Source organism: Mesoplodon mirus (genome assembly GCF_964341445.2).
Source record: "Mesoplodon mirus genome assembly, chromosome: 4".
Lineage (NCBI taxonomy): Eukaryota > Metazoa > Chordata > Mammalia > Artiodactyla > Ziphiidae > Mesoplodon > Mesoplodon mirus.
Window position 1 is genome coordinate 95,218,736 of NC_138979.1, and position 17,586 is coordinate 95,236,321.

At 36.3% G+C, this 17,586-nt stretch overlaps 1 protein-coding gene across 4 annotated transcripts in view; it reads right to left on the minus strand.

Moving 5' to 3' along the window:
• The window catches only part of AP4E1 (adaptor related protein complex 4 subunit epsilon 1), a 71,662-nt gene that overhangs the window by 32,547 nt on the left and 21,529 nt on the right, over positions 1–17,586 (minus strand). For 3 of the 4 annotated variants that reach the window (XM_082616886.1, XM_082616887.1, XM_082616885.1), the window contains 3 exons: positions 13,639–13,761; positions 13,427–13,536; positions 1,906–2,208 (listed from right to left, as the gene is read on the minus strand). In XM_082616886.1, the coding sequence (XP_082473012.1) occupies positions 1,906–2,208; positions 13,427–13,536; positions 13,639–13,761 (536 nt within the window). Of the gene's footprint in view, positions 1–1,905; positions 2,209–8,375; positions 8,495–8,601; positions 8,726–9,767; positions 9,897–13,426; positions 13,537–13,638; positions 13,762–17,586 lie in introns of all 4 variants that reach the window. The other variant, XM_082616888.1, reaches the window with a different exon arrangement.

Consider the following 17,586-nt stretch of genomic DNA (forward strand, 5'->3'; position numbering starts at 1 on the left):
TCCAACATGTTAAGGCATCATGTTAGATGCTATAACTGAGACAAAGTAAGACACAAGTCCTGCCTCATAAGACTTGTAACCTACCAGAGGAGAAGACACATACACTATGAGCTATAGTGTCTACATTAGTTTCCTCTTGCTGGGGGCTAAAAACAAAGCCCCCATCAAAGGCTAGTTCCTTCTGGAGGCTCCAGCAGAGAATAGGTTTCTTGTCTCTTCCAGCTCCTAGAGGCTGCCAGCATTCCTCGGCTTGTGGCTATATCACTCCAATCTTTGCTTCTATTGTTACTTGGCCTTCTCTTCTCTGACCTCTTGCCTCACTTTTATAAGGACCCTTGTGATTATATCATGCCTACTCAGATAATCCAAGATCATCTTCCCATTACAAAATCCTTAATTTAATCAAACCTACAAAGTCCCTTTTACCATATAAAGTAACTTATGCACAGGTTCCAGGGATTAAGATGTGAATATCTTGGGGAGGCCCATTATCCAGCCTCCCACAGTGCCTTTGATTTAACTATCCTATTCCATTCTACCTAAAAATGCTTTGTTACAAACCTGTGGAAAATTACTTAATTTCAATAAAGTACAAGAATAGAAAGGTACAAGAGAATGCTTAAATGAAAAGAAATAAAGAGATGAAGAAAGAGTAAGGGGAAAAGGAGAAAAGAAACAGTGAGGGGAGAAATAAAAATGAGATACACAAGAGAATATAGCAGTAACGACCTCAGAAACCACAGATTTGCCTCTCCTAATTTAGCCAAGTGTACACAAACAGCTCAGATATAGAACAGCAGGTAATTCTCAAAAAATTTAAGTGGCATGTCACACTGTGCATTTGGCAAAGTTTAGTTTTGATAAGATTTTTTTTGAGTTTTTTTTTCCATGTGGACCACTTCTAAAGTCTTTATTGAATTTGTTACAATATTGCTTCTGTTTCATGTTACAGTTTTTTGGCCACAAGACATGTGGGATCTTAGCTCCCCAACCAGGGATTGAACCCACACCCCCTGCATTAGAAGGCAAAGTCTTAACCACTGGACCACCAGGGAAGTCCCTCGATAAGATTCTTAAGAGATGAAGCCATGTCATCATCATCATCTTTTGTTGGAAGAAAGGGAAGTAGAGTAACTAACTAGTTTAATACTATGTATAGCATATTTATTCATAGTCTCTGGAATGCCTACCAAATGTTAAACCAAGGCCTCTGCCCATGAGGAGCTAATGAAAAAAATTAACGAACAAAGGTTCAAAATGAATAAAAGCCATGAACATCTGAGTCATAATTAGTGGGAATACTGCCCATCCTCCCCACTTCTTCAACTATATGACATCTAATATAAAAATCTGAACAAATCTGACTTCCTTTTGGAATTTTTCAGATTTACACCAATCTGACAGAGCACTCAGAGGTGAGCAGTAACTAAGTGCTTTGGATTAAAAGCAGCACTGGCTGAAAGTAGGTGGAAGAAGAAAAGGTGGTTGATCAGGTTCCAAAGTAGTAAAGATTTAGATAGTAGATGGACAAAACAAAATGGAGAACTGTTTTTTTCTTACATTCTCCAAGAAAAGACAGCAATAATAAAATGACATTATTAGAGAAGTTCAAAGGAGATAAAATTTTTAAGTTCTCAAATTATTATATGTTAAAAGAGATTGTCATAGACTATAAACCCCTGCACTGAAGTTCTCCAGAACAGATTAGTCTTCCTAACTATTTAGGATCACTACTGAGTAGAAGCTCTCAAATGCTCTCTCACACTAATGTGAGAAAAATGCCAACCTTCATCTAAAGTGCTACAGAAATTACATTTTGGCATATTCCAGATATATCACAAATGCAAGAATTATTCTGTTTAAAGACAATGCAATTTTGTAAAAGATGGAATGCAGATATCTTACCACCATGTCTTCACAACTCTTATCAACTGGAAGCAAGCCCTTCATAAATTCCACATTCTCATGCAAATGTTTTAATTCAAATGCATGCTGTCTCAAACAAGTATCCAAAGATGTGGTAAATTCCTGGATTAATCGCTCAACTATAATAGAGGAGTGTGCTTGAGGTGTCAACTTGGTCACAGCAGCAATTATCCAGGCTTTTGTTTCTGAAGAAATGGAGTCACTCCTAAGTAACTTGTAGAGCTTGGTTATAACTTCCTCTGGTGTTTCCTTATCTAAGAGGTAGGAATACTCCCCTAAAACCTAAAACAAAGAAATGTATATATACAAATATCAAGTTATATAACAACTATACTCAGAAATCTAAACAAAGTGCCTACTGCCAGAGTGAATTTAATTTATACTAAACATATTCTCATGGTGAAGAAATTATTAAAGATACAATTGTATATTTTAGGTTCAAAATTACACCAAGAATTGGAAGTGAGTACAAAAAGGTTTTCCACATCTTTATCGTTAACTATATATAAAGTAGCATACCGTTACAAGTTAGCTTTCTTCTGAACTTCCAGGTTTGGATGTTGGTTTTTAAAAGCACTTTCACATTCTGTTACTATTTTTTCCAATAAGCATTTAAACAAGTGGTTCTCACATACTAGTACGCATAAGAGCCACCTGAGGTGTTTCATAGAAATACACATTTCTATACTGTCCTCCCAGATAATCTGATTTAGTATGTCTGTGGTGGGGAACTACAATACACATTCTGAAAAAGCATCAGCTGATTCTGATGTAGATGATCCACAGAAGAGACTCTGACGAACACTGATCTATTTTACACATACTCTTTCCTACATCTAATTTATTCAGGTGATATATAATCCTATCGGTCTAAGGATCGTTAATAAACTTATAATTCATGGAGTGTGAGATCTTTCCTAAGTAGTATTTATGAAGTATATTCATGTATAATACTGGGACCAGCAAGAAAAAACAGTGAGGTGAGGTGATAGGCAAGGGAAGATTTATGGCTAGTAACAAGAAGAGGAAAAAAAAAGAAATAGGACTACATAAATTCAATCCTTAAATAGTAAGATAACTTTTTGACTGGTTTAGTAAAAGATGGAAGGAAGTTCTAGAAGAACAGGTAACCTAAATCCCAGTTCAAAAATCAATGGACTTGAGCTTCCCTAGTTGCACAGTGGTTAAGAATCAGCCTGTCAGATGTAGAGAGTGGACTTGAGGACACGGGGAGGGGGAAGGGTAAGCTGGGATGAAGTGAGAGAGTGGCATGGACATATATACACTACCAAATGTAAAATAGACAGCCAGTGGGAAGCAGCTGTGTAGCACAGGGAGATCAGCTCGGTGCTTTGTGACCACCTAGAGGAGTGGGATAGAGAGGGTGGGAGGGAGAGGCAAGATGGAGGAGATATGGGGATATATGTATATGTATAGCTGATTCACTTTGTTATAAAGCAGAAACTAACACATCATTGTAAAGCAATTATACTCCAATAAAGATGTTAAAAAAAAAAAGAGTAGCCCCCACTCACTGCAACTAGAGAAAGCCCGTGAGCAGCAACGAAGACCCAATGCAGCCAAAAATAAATAAATTAATTAATTAAAAAAAAAATCAATGGACTTAAGCTTCTGGGAAGATAGAGTAGGTGAATTTTTCCCCTATTCTTCCTGCTAAGTACACCTAAAAACCCTTGATGTTATACATAAAACACATATACACAGACTGAAAGGTAGAGAAAAAAAGGCAGATCACTAAGAACCTTGGGACCTAAGGAACAATACAGTGGGTTATCTGTTGCCTCATATACCTCAGACTGGGTACTTGAGAGCCAGCAACCTAGAAATGCCAGTGGGAAAGGACAAAAAAGCCTCAAGAAAAGCCTGCCCTCTAGCCAAAGGGCCAGGAAGACAGAAAACTTTCAGATAATAATCCTTCTACTCCAGCCAAGCACCAAATAGAAAAAACTGTAGCCCCACCCATACCAGCAAAGGTGGAGTGGAGAATCAAGACTTCAACCCCTACCAGGTTGTAAAAAGCATCCCAACTCCCCAGCAAGGGTGGTAACAGAGAGACTGAGTGAAAACCAGGAACTTCATCCCCACCAAGCTGTAGAAAGGCCCACTCTTTTGCAGTGTCTGTGAAGACTACATAGGAAGCCTATACTTCACCTCCACCCAAGTTTAAAGAAGTAGCCCTCCCCCTCTCTGCTGGAGTGGTGTCAGGGGAAGCCTAGCAGAGACTTGGGCTCAGTGGAGGCCACATAGTTAGAGATATCTACACCCCATCTCAACACCATCACTGAAAGAATTAATCCACATCTATAGAACACACCACCCAACAATAAGCACAATACCCACTCTTTTCAAGCACCCACAGAACATATAAGACAGATCATATCTTAGGCCATAAAATAAACCTCAACAAACTTAAAAGAACTGAAATTATAGAGTACTTTCTCTGACAACAATGGAATAAAACTAGAAATCAGTAACAGCAAAGATAACAAGAAATTTTCAGAACACTTAAAAACTAAACAACACCCTTGCACACAATCTTTCCAGGAAACAAAAGAGGAAAGAACACTCCCAAGCATTTTATGAAGCCAGTATTACCTTGATACCAAAACCAAACAGAGTAGAAAAAAACAAGAAAACTACAGACCACTATCCCTCATGCACAGACATGCAAAAATTATTAACATGGTCTCAAGAAATCTACAAAAATCAATTCTAGATTAATAAGTGAGTTCAGCAAGATTGCAGGGTATAAGAAAAAATACAGAAATAAACCTATACACTAATGTCCACTAACCTACAAAAAAAGGAAGCAAGAGTATAGGACAGAGAAAAAACAGTCTCTTCAATAAGTGGTGCTGGGAAAACTGGACAGCTACATGTAAAACAATGAGATTAGAACATTTCCTCACAACATATACAAAAATAAACTCAAAATGGATTAACAACCTAAATGTAAGACATGAGACATACAACTCCTAGAAAAGAACACTCTTTGACATAAATCGTAGCAATATTTTCTTGGATCTGTCTCCTAAGGCAAAAATAAACAAATGGTATGCAATTAAACTTAAAAGCTTTTTGCACAGTAAAGGAAACCATCAACAAAATGAAAGATAACCCTCATAATGCTAGAAAATATTTGTAAATAATGCAACCAACAAGGGCTTAATTTCCAAAATATACAAACAGCTCACACGACTCAATATCAAAAGAACAAACAGCCCAATGAAAAAACAGGCAGAAGACCTGAACAGACATTTTTCCAAAGAAGACGTACAGATGGCTAACAGGCACATGAAAAGATGCTCAACATCACTGATTATTAGAGAAAAGCAAATCAAAACCACAATGAGATACCACCTCACACCTGTGAGAATGACTATGACCAAAAAGTCTACAAATAACAAATGCTGGAGAGGGTGTGGAGACAAGGGAACCTTCCTATATGGTTGGTGGGAATTTAAATTGGTGTAGCCACTATGGAAGACAGTACGGAGGTTTCTTAAAAAAATAAAAAGTAGAGTTGCCATATGATCCAGCAATCTCACTCCTGAGCATATACCTGGAGAAAACTATAATTTGAAAAGATACATGCCTCTAGTGATCATAGCAGCATTATTTACAACAGCCAAGACAAAGAAACAACCTAAAATGCCCGTCAACATATTGAATGGATAAAGAAGATGTGGTATATATACACAATAGAATACTACTCACCTATAAAAAAGAATAAAATAATGTCATTTGCAGCAACATGGGTGGACCTAGAAATTGTCATACTAAGTGAAGTCAAAGAGAAAGACAAACACCATATGATATCACTTATATGTGGAATCTAAAATATGATACAAATGAACTTATCTACAAAAGAGAAACAGACTCACAGACATAGAAAACAAACTTATGGTTACCAAAGGAGAAAGGGGTTGGGGGAGGGATAAATTAGGAATTTGGGATTAGCAGATACAAACTACTATATATAAAATGGATAAACAACAATGTCCTACTGTGTAGCACAGGGAACTATATTCAAAATCTTGTACTACACCATAATGGAAAAGAACATGAAAAAGAGTATGTACATATATGTATAATTGAATCACTTTGCTGTACACCAGAAACTAACACATGCTGTAAATCAACTATACTTCAATAAAATAAAATAAAATAAAATGAAAAGAAGAAGAAAACAAACTAGTGGTTACCAGTGGAGAGAGGGGAGGGGAAGGGGCAAGTTAGGGGTAAGGGATTAAGGGACAAACTACTATGTATAAAATAGATAAGCAACAAGGATATACTGTATAGTACAGGAAATTATACCCATTATCTTGTAATAATCAATAATGGAATATAATCAGCAAAAATAATGAATCACCATGCTGTACACCTGAAACTAATATAATATTGTAATCAGCTATACTTCAATTAAAAAAAAAGATTTTGAAGTTTCTCCTGAATCTGTATCACTTTGCACCACCATAAAGTTGAAAAATCATAAGCTTAACCATCTTAAATCAGGGACCATCTGTACCTAAGTATAAATCTAACAAAACAGGTACAGGATTTGTATGCTGTAGAAAGAGAAACACTCTAAATATACGAACATATCATGTTCATGGAGGAAAATATAAATGGCCACCAAATACAACAATCAATTTAGGCAAGGATTATCAATGCTAAAACCATTGATGAAAGAGAGTTGAAGAACAGATGCTCACAAAGTCTCACAGAATCACCTCACAGATTAGTTCTAAATTAGTAAGGAGAAACAGCACCTTTACAATGGCGAGAACCTTTACAAAGGTCACCATCTTAACCAAAGAAATTTACTATCACCAATAATTGGAGGAACTGACATTATATGCATCCTGATACAATGCAGTGAGAAATACATATTGACAATGTAGTATTCTTGCTAAAAATGTTTAACTGAATCAGAAATAGTCCATTTCAGAATGCTGGACATTCTGCAAGTCAACAGTATTCATCCAAAAAAATCAATGTCATGAAAACAAAAAGAAACTGAGCATCACTGTAAAATAAAAGAGGCTAAAAGGCATAACTAAATGCAATTTGTGAATCTTAACCTGATATGGGATTGGGAGGAGTAGAAAAATAGTCATAAGAGACATTTTTTGGACAACCGGATAAGTCTGAATATGGACTGTATATTGGGTGATATTAATGAATTAAGGTCATATTTCTTAGGTGCAATAATGGTTTTATGGTTATCTAGAACATCACTCTTGGAAGATTCACACTGAATTTTTTATAGGGTAAGTGTCATGAGGTCTGCAACTCAATTTTAAATGGCTCAACAAAACAAACTGTATATAGGTAGACCTAGCTATAGATATAGATGTATTGGGTTGGCCAAAAAGTTCGTTCGGGTTTTTCCATAGGATCTTACGGAACCAAATAGATACAGTAAAGCAAAGGTGGTTAAAAATATTAACTGGGAATCTAGGTGAAAAGTATAGGGGTATTTATTATGCCATTTTTTCAACTTTCCTATAGATTAGAAAAGAATTCTTTAATAAAAGTCTGGGTAAAATTATGGTTAACATGCTAACATTTGGCAAAACCATAAAATATTAAAGTGTGAATATCCTATGACCCAGAGCTGCACTTCTCCAAATCTCCCCCTAAAGAAATGCTCACTCATATGCACAAGAAAGAATATACAAAGGTGACAGGATGTATACGATTACGTAGGTTTATATAACATAAAACTGTGACCTTGTTTTGCAGAGATGATCTCCTTGCTGGCTCTGATGAAGCAAGCAGCCATGTTGGGAGGCCCACCTGGCAAGAAACTGAGGGCAGCTCTTGGAGCTAAGGGCAGGTAACACTCAACAGTCTGAACCTCAAACCCTCAGTCTTACACCTGCAAAAAACTGATTTCTGCCAACAACCACATGTGAGCTTGGAAAGAGATCCTTTACTAATCAAGCTTCAGATGAAACAGCAGCCCCAAGTGACACATTGATTGCAACCCTGAAAGACCTTAAGCAGAGAACCCATGCCTGGACTCCTAACCCACAGAAACCGTGAGATAACAAATGTATGTTGCTTTAAGTTTGTGGTAACATTATTATGCAGCAATAGAAAGCTAACACAGCACAGATATATGAGTATTCACATATTCAAAAATAGATTCACATAGAAAACACAACAAATGCATTGTAGACACAGACAGGCATCTAAATAAATACCCATATTTAAAAGACTAGTCAAGTGAGATGGCAGAGAGAATGAATAGATAAGGAAATAGTTAAGTGATAGAAGGTAGCCACTGGGAAAGAAAATTGACAGCTGAAGGAGTTAACTGAGTAGAACTGAATTATTTCTGAAGAAATATATTATTAGTATTTGACTTTATAAAAAATAATATTATAAACATTTATGATTCAATGTACTTTGCTCACCCAACTCATAACTTGAAGAAATCTCTGTGGGTAGAACACATTTTCCGCATCTAGTAAAGTGAAATAAGACTGAACTGCATAGAGCCTTAGTTGTTGATTTTCTGTTTCATCATCAAAACCTACAAAGAAATTAATATACCATTTTAATTTCTACTAAATTCTCTAAGGCCTCTGTAATAAAAACATTTAATTTTAAAATCTTTGCAGAATGCAATAGTTTACTAACCTTCTGCTAGCAGTCTCAGAAAGTTATTGGGAATATCAGGATGCATAACATCTCCTCCCACTGAAAATACAGCATTCATTGTCTGAATAAACCATGCATTATCAGGAGCATATGTGTCCACAGTGTTAAGAACAAGTACACTTCCAAATGCCACTTATTAAAATTATCCTTTCTGTATAAATCTTAAAAAAATAACCCTCAATTCATCCTAGTTTGGCATTTATACCTTTAACTTCTGCCAATAAATTGTTCTATACTCAAGTTTTATGTAAAATAGGTGCTCAGTAAAAGCTTACTGAATAAACTTAATAAACCAGTTCATGTTGCTTTATCTAGCACCATATATTGCACATAACAGGTGTCCAATAAATAACTGTGCAATAATTGAAAGAAATGTTCCAGCTAACTATGGACAAAAACATAATGGAAAATGATATGCACTTCATAAGCTAAATGTTGTGACATGTCTATCTGAACAAGTTGTTGACCCTCTTTTCTAATCTGTTCCTCTTCAGTTCTAAAATTCTATCATTCTGCTGGCCAGAGCTATAGCACTGGTTAGGACAAAACTATACTTAAGCAATTTCCAAGATACTTTGATCAGCACTATTCATTCATTCAATCTTAGATTTAAACAACAGACATCTTAAAAAGAATGATGAGTAACCTCGTGACCTGCAAAGTTCCTTTGACTTTTAAAAAACAAATGTGAAGAAAAGTAACATGTGAATGGAGTTGCCAACTACTTTACTGTGACAATTTCCAGTATAAACCGTAGTGTAAAGGATAAATTTTAGCATCCTGATCCCCTCAACAATCCACTGAAAACAACAAGAACTTTTACTCAGGAAAGAAACTGAGTAGAAAGTAAAGTCAACGACAAGGAGGGACTCTAAGAGGAATCAGACAGAGATTCCTATATGCTCCTGCTGATAATACTGACCAATGGAATAAAAAGAACCAGGAAAAAAGTCATCCCCTACGAAGTCTACACAAATTCTTGCTTTTGACAATAAGAGAGGATTGAATATCAGGAATGGAAGTTTCTGCTGGGCCTCTGAACTCAACCTGCAAGTGACCATGTCTAGACCAATTATTTTAAAGTCACTGTGTAACTAAAGGTATTTTATGACTCATGGTCCAAACAAAGGATATTTCTCAGCCAGCTCAGCTATTTTGCCAACCAAATTGACAATAATATATTCTTCTTTGCTCTGATGTAAATATTCAAGCATTTTCTGGACAATCACTGTTATATTCTGTGCATTAGTAATTCTGTAAAGAAGTTCCAGAGTCTATTTAAGAAAGAAAAATAAAAATAGTATTATAAAACTATGCATAACAAATAAATACTGTAACATATAGGTGTATAACAGTTGATTCTTCCACTTTTATGTAGCTCTACTGGGCAGTTAATAGGTGCTCAAGAAATGCACATTTTAACTGAACAGAACTTAAGACAGGTAAGACTACTGTCAAAAAAAAAAAAGAATTATAATCAATTCCAAAGTCTAAAAGCTTTCTATTGATATAGATAATAATCATCTGACATCTCTACATGACAGGCCATGTAAAGATTAAAAAGTTAAAAGGTTAATAATCTATTTTCTAAAAATGTAACAGCTTCTTAAACCTACATTACTTATGCCTGTGTGCTATGCATGTGCGCGTGTGTGTGTATACATGCATACACATATAAAAACCCAGTCTTGCAAAATGCTTTTTCCACACTACCCGAACAACAGAAAACCACACTTGAATGGATTTGTCAGCTAAGGGCAAATGGTCTCTAATGGATGGATAAGGTAGTGCAAGCACTTCAAACCCCAGTAAGGCCTACGTTCAGAATCTCCGGTATCAAGGAAGAACCATTTTACAGCTTTCTCAGTGATGAGGCATACACCTCTTGCTGCCTGAAGTAAGACGAAGGAAGACCAGTACCAGAGTAAGCTCCCATTTGGCTGGCTTTCTGAGGCCCTACATCAGGGTTTTAAAAATATCATAGTTCCCAGAAATCAGTATGAGACAAACGGCAATAATGAGAAAGCATCATTTACTGGCATTTCAGGAGCAACAATATTAGCTGCAGGAGAATTTCCACATATCCTTCTCATCAAACTTGTTCATCTACTTTAGGGTTCTTTCTAATTTTTCAGTCCTTATACCCAGGACTTCAAGTACAAAGGACAACAGATTTTGAATTTTTTTTAACTGTTCCAGTTAATCCTTAACACCATTCAAAATCTATAAATACATAGGTTCCCCATGTATTTATAGCTTTCAACCTATGAAGCTGCTTCAGACATGCTTCCTGTAGACTCTATATGTCACGTATTTTAAGATAATCTACACCAAATTTACTTCCTACTCTAAGACCATGAAATTTAGCATTTCCAGGACTGAATGGGGACTGGTATTATGAACTGCATGGCTAGAGGTCTTTTCTGTTAACTCCTTCTTGTCTTCTTTTTCCCTGCTATGAAAGAAAAGTAATAAAATCAGGTAAAAGGGAATCCCAGCCCCAAGCAACAGGTCACTCCATACCCCAGGACCAAAGTTCTTGCCATATAGTTACTGATGGAGGTTAGAAGTGACAGTGGCATCGAGGAGACAGTACTGCAGTGCCTTCTTGGGACACCACTGATACTCAGTACCCTTCCCCAAAAATTCAAGCTACTCTTCTCACTACAGATCAGACTTCATAATTTTAAAAGTTGTCTAGTTTCCCTTTGACCCTCATTTTTAAATGAGATCCCAATAAATAAATACAGCAATAAGAAAACTGTATCTAAGTCAACCGTGTTCAATTTAGTACTTAACCACACAAAGAAAATGCATGCTCTATGTCTATTCAAAGTGGAAGAGCAATATAATTATTTGTTACTGTCCCTTGGCATCTTCTCATTTTTCTACAATGTCCACACATAGAAATTACCACATCTGTAAACTTCCTGGATTCATTCAAGGCAGGTAACAATTTTCAGAAGATTAAAAATATGAATGCAAAAAATACACATGTATATATATGCAGATGGCAAATTTCTTGAAAATATTATTTCAAAAATAGTTCTAAAATTCAAAATTCATAATCTTATATTTTAAAAATTATAGTTGTTTAATGTAATACAGTGTTCTCTCAATAAACTACTTTTAATGCACTGCTTTTAAGTAATTTAGATGTTTAGTAGATTCTTTTTATCTTTATTATTTTTAAAATCAGAAATAAAACTATCTGCTCTTCTTACCTAGGTCCCATATACCTTTTTTTTTTTTTTTTTTTTTTTTTTTTTTGCAGTACGTGGGCCTGTGCTCCAGACGCGCAGGCTCAGCAGCCATGGCTCATGGGCCCAGCCACTCCGCGACATGTGGGATCTTCCCGGACCGGGGCACGAACCCGTGTCCCCTGCATCAGCAGGCGGACCCTCAACCACTGTGCCACCAGGGAAGCCCCCATATACCATTTTAAATGAAGGTATAGAGTGATTCTCTACGTGAGAATTAACAGATATATCTACATGGACACCCAAGTAGATACTGAAGCAATTTTATAAAAGGAAAAAGTTGAAAAAAATTAAGTAAATTATACAACTTTCCTTCCAAAAAGTTCAAAACATTTTAGGGATATCTTTATTAACTCTTTCAACATTCCTACATATTCAATAGGGACTGCATTAGCCTAGTTTATAGATGTTAATAATGGAAAAAATTAATCATCATAAATTACTTCTTAAAACTGTACTAATAAGACGACCTGGGAATAGAATTCAGGTCTCCGATTGATACAATTCTTGGACCAAAAAGATATTAATGAATCCTATACAGGTAACTGGACCTAACTCCTCCAACTCTTAATTTATTTTTTTTATTATTATTTTTTAAGAGTGTTCTTGTCTTGACAGCTTTTGTTTCATTTTCTATTTTATTTATTTTTAAAACTTATTTATTTATTTTTATTTTTGGCTGTGTTGGGTCTTCGTTGCTGCGTGCGGGCTTTCTCTACTTGCAGCGAGCAGGGGCCACTCTGTTGCGGTGCGCAGGCTTCTCATTGTGGTGGCTTCTTCTGTTGTGGAGCATGGGCTCTAGGTGCATGGGCTTCAGTAGATGCAGCACGTGGGCTCAGTAGTTGTGGCTTGTGGGCTCTAGAGCACAGGCTCAGTAGTTGTGACGCACGGGTTTAGTTGCTCTGCAGCATGTGGGATCTTCCCGGACCAGGGCTCCCCTGCATTGGCAGGAGGATTCTTAACCACTGCGTCACCAGGGAAGCCCAACTCATAATTTAAAACCATTCTTGTCGCAGACATAGAGGATGGACTTGAGGACAGAGGGAGGGGGAAGGGTAAGCTGGGACGAAGTGATAGAGTGGCATGGACTTATATACACTACCAAATGTGAAATAGATAGCTAGTGGGAAGCAGCTGCATAGCACAGGGAGACCAGCTCAGTGCTTTGTGACCACCTAGAGGAGTGGGATAGGGAGGGTGGGAGGGAGAGGCAAGATGGAGGAGAAATGGGGATATATCTATATGTATAGCTGATTCATTTGGTTATAAAGCAGAAACTAACACACCATTGTAAAGCAATTATACTCCAATAAAGATGTTTTCAAAAAATAAATAAATAAATAAAACCATTCTTGTAATTACTGACACAACTGCTTTTTAGAAAAGTTCCTTAAACTTCAATAGAAAGAATAAAATGCACTCAAAAGTTAAAATACACACTGTGCACATACAAACTGCCCACCATTTTAATCTCTCTCCATAATACCAACAAAAAGTTTAAAAATTGTAACACTTCATATACATTACTCAAAATACCAGTTTACCTCTCTTTTAATAATGGGATCAGGATGGTCTAAGCATTCAATTATTGTCATCTGGTGTTGAAGAGCCAGAGTGGGATCCTGTTGGATAACATAGGTAAGAGCCTTCAATCCTAGAAGCAAAGATTACATTATAGAAAGTGACATAAAACAAATACCCAGCAAATTTCAAAAACTATCTTGGTAATTTCCATCCAAAGAACCAATCATCTTACCTAAATATTTGAGATTTATTTTAGGTGACAAAACAAATTTTCCAATGCACTTGGCAGCCTTCTCAAGTAATTCCGATTTAGGATAAATAGAATAGACTGTATGTACACATTCAAACAGAATAGCTACAGAAATAAAATATTATAATGTCAGGGATCATATTAAGGCATAATAAAACAATATATCTGTGTAGAACTCCTAATAAAACAAACTAATTGGAAGGTCAGTTTTAGTCAAAAATCTTACTTATGGAAATTTTTCAAAGATAAGAACTTTACTGTTTTCAGGCTTTATACAGTTGTTAGGATTACGTTACCACAGTACAATTTAAAGAGAATGATATATATTAATAGATAAGAATGATATATTCAGTCATGCAACAAGTATTTTCTGAAACTTCCTATGAGCCAGACATAGTTCTACTAGTATGGATACAGCGGTGACAAAAACCCCTGCCTTCAAGGAAATCACATTCTAACGGACAAATAAGTAATACACTCATTGTTCCTATATAAATAGATACTTCCAACACTCCTTAAATGCTTCGAAATAATTTATTCTTAGGCAGTTTCTACCACTTTTACACAGAAACTGTATATGTAGCTTATTTCACTGTGGTTTATGTCAACATAATCATTTCAGGATGCTCTAGCATTTATTTCAAAATAGGGCCGCTACTCAAAAATCTTCATACCACTTTTTAACAATTAACCTCCAAGGATACACAAAATCTACTGAACATCTTAATAGTGTTCAAACTTGATTTTCTAGTCTCATCAAAGATCTGATAACTATAATAGATGATCAAAGTAGATACTAAAATTTTTTTCAAACTCTCTTAAAGAGCAAAAGTCAAAGAGCTGGAGCTTCGCCATGGTAAAGAAGAATCATTTAGGTACCACTAAGTCCTGCATGTCCTGTGGAATCACAGAATGAGAAGTGAGACAGAATCAGCAGACTTAAAAACAGTTCTACTATATAGTTGAAGCATATTGTGTCTTTGATAGAATCACTCCTGCTCTTTTTCCAAAAGCTTAAAACATAACAATCAAACATTTGTGTACAGGATATAAGATAGATCCTGAATATTCAACTAACTATGTTTTACACTGCTAAGCTGTCTATCAATTGATACACATATAAATTTCTGGTAAAAAGCTTTACATAAATAAATACTTTCTAAAGAAGGAGAAAGAAAAGAAATCAGAAGGAAAGATTTTTAAGAAATAAACAACTCTTTAAGAAGGGAACTGACTTTAATTAAAGGAAAACCTATAAAGTAAGTCAATTGAACCTAAAAAGATACTTTATATATCCAGATGTTATGCTGTAAAAAGTCTTTACTCTGTGCTATGAGAAAAGCTGATTTTATGACTTCACGAAATAAACAGAGAGAGCCTTAGTCAACTAACTTAACTAATCAACTAAGGCAGGAATAGGCAACACATAATTAAACACAGCCCTCAGCCTATCTTTGTAAGCTGTGAACTAAGAATGATTTTTACATTTTTTGAGATATAACTGACATATAAAATTATTACTTTTAGGTATACAATTACATTTTTAAAGGCTTAAAATAAACAAAGGAGAATATATGACAAAAACCTATTATGACCGACACCAAACCTAAAATATTTATTATCTAGCCCCCTTTTCAGAAAAAGTTTGCCAAACCCTGAACAAATGTGCTAGTCCTAAGTAAGATTAAAAATGATGATGTTCCATTTTCTATCATAACTGACATATTTTCCTTTATGGATTTCTACCATTTAGAGCTCTCCTATCAAGATGTTTTACTGACAACAAAAGCTTCTCATTACCTATCTAAAACCTAAACTTTTATATTTAGATGCTCATAAGATTTCTGAAAAGCTAGTTTAGGTAAAATTAATAGTTCAAAAATTGCACTTATTAGTCAACCTAGGCATAAAGGAGCTGAAATGAACTTAATAGGTTTTTTAAATTATTTTTAAATAATGTAGAGGCTAATAGCCTTTATTCTCCAACTCTACAAAAGTCTAAGTCCATAAATGAAAAAGCAATTACTCTGCTGTCTCCTCACTGCAGTGGTTAAAAGAATACAGTAAGTCCCCTACATATGAACCTTCAAGTTGCAAACTTTCAAAGATATGAATGTGTCCCTGTATGCCAGCGGTTGTACTGTACTACTGTACTTTTCAAGGTACTGTACTGTAAGATTAAAAATGCTTTATTTATTTTTGTGTTTGTTTTTTATGTATTATTTGTGTGAAAGTGTTATAAACCTATTAACAGTACAGTACTATATAGCCAACTGTGTTGGTTGAGTACCTAGGTTAACTTTGTCGGACTTACGAACAAATTGGACTTACAAACGTGCTCTGGGAACGGAACTTGTTTGTATGTAGGGGACTTGCTGTAGAGCCTCTAAGGATTTCTAAAGGTAAAATGCATCGTGGAGCTTTGTTTACTCTTCCAGAGGAAGCCAGGTCCTAATCAAAATACCATCAAGTAAAAAATTAACAAATTAAAAATTAGTAACATTCTAACATTTGTGACGCTGTGATTTTATCATAGATATTTTGGGTAGGATTATGCACAAAATTTGAATAAGTTCTACTGACACTGTATCCTTCAGACTTTACTTTCATTTTAAATAACTACTGTCACCACTCTGGCAGGGAGATGCGGGTACCATGCAATGAGGGTGGCAGTCCAGATTCTCCGCTCTGCCTCCTTTAACACTTAGAGAGGCAGGGGATGCTGGTTCCTTCTGGATGGGGGATGGAAGTACCCTGCCTGGAAGAGGGAGGGGTACCCCGTTACTGCTCCCTATACGACCTGCATTGAGATTAAGGGGGTGGCCCTGGTATACGTGACCAGTTTAAAAGCCCTAACTCGTCACTAGGCTTCTTCTAATGCCACTTCAGGAAAGATGGGAGGGCTACCTCATTATTCCCTACTCCTGGATAATGTGAAATCCAGGCTTCCCACATCATCTCCACTGGCAATGCCAGGGAGGGTACCCCTTAACATGTGGCAGGGATGGAACTGCAGCTGCCCCTCTTGGTCTTCACCACTAGCCCCATGGGAGGGTTGGGGCACCTCATTGTATCTGGTGAGGGTGGAAATCTTGACTCTCCATTCAGCCTCTGCCGCTGTGGGTGGTCCACAGTTTTTTCTGTGTGATGCTTGACTGTAATAGAAGAGCTATTGTCTAAAAGTTTTCTGTCTTGCTAGTTTGCCCTTTTTCCCTTAGTCCTTTGGCTAGAGAGCAGGCTTTTTTCAGGGCATTTTTGTCTGCACCTGTTGGCATTTTCAGACTGCTGGCTCTTCAGTACCCAGTCTGGGGTATATGAGGCAAAAAGAAAGCCCAGGGTACTCACCTTGGTGTTTTTCATTGAATGCAAAGGTCCCTAACCAGTCTACCTTCATTTATCCACCTTTCAGAGTCTTATATGTTTATTTTACATATAATGTCCAGAGTTTTTAGGTGTACTTAGTGGGAAAAGTACTTCTATCTACTTTTGATGGTTCTATCCCTTATACTCCATTTTATGGAATTCTCCCAATTTACCAAATATTTTATTAAAAATGTCTTTCTCATCTTATCAGTACCCTGCCCAAAACTATTCCATACCTCCAGATGTACACAGTATAAAGTTCCTTTGGCTGCCATGGGAGGACCTCCACAGTATGGGCTTCCCACTGCTTCCACTATCAACTGTCCAAACAGGCTGGCAAGTCACTGTTCTCTGAAACTGTTTTAAACACACCCATTTCTGCACCTTCTCTCATGTTCCCTCTGCCTTAGAACCACTTTTAACCTCCCTTCTGGCTATCTTAATCCTATCTTTCAAGGTCCTATTACATCAATAAATCTTTATGTGCCCTGAAGCCCAGAGTGATCTTTATCGCCTCTGGATTCCTGTAATATTTATTGACTTTATCTCCCCTTTGCATTCTGCCTT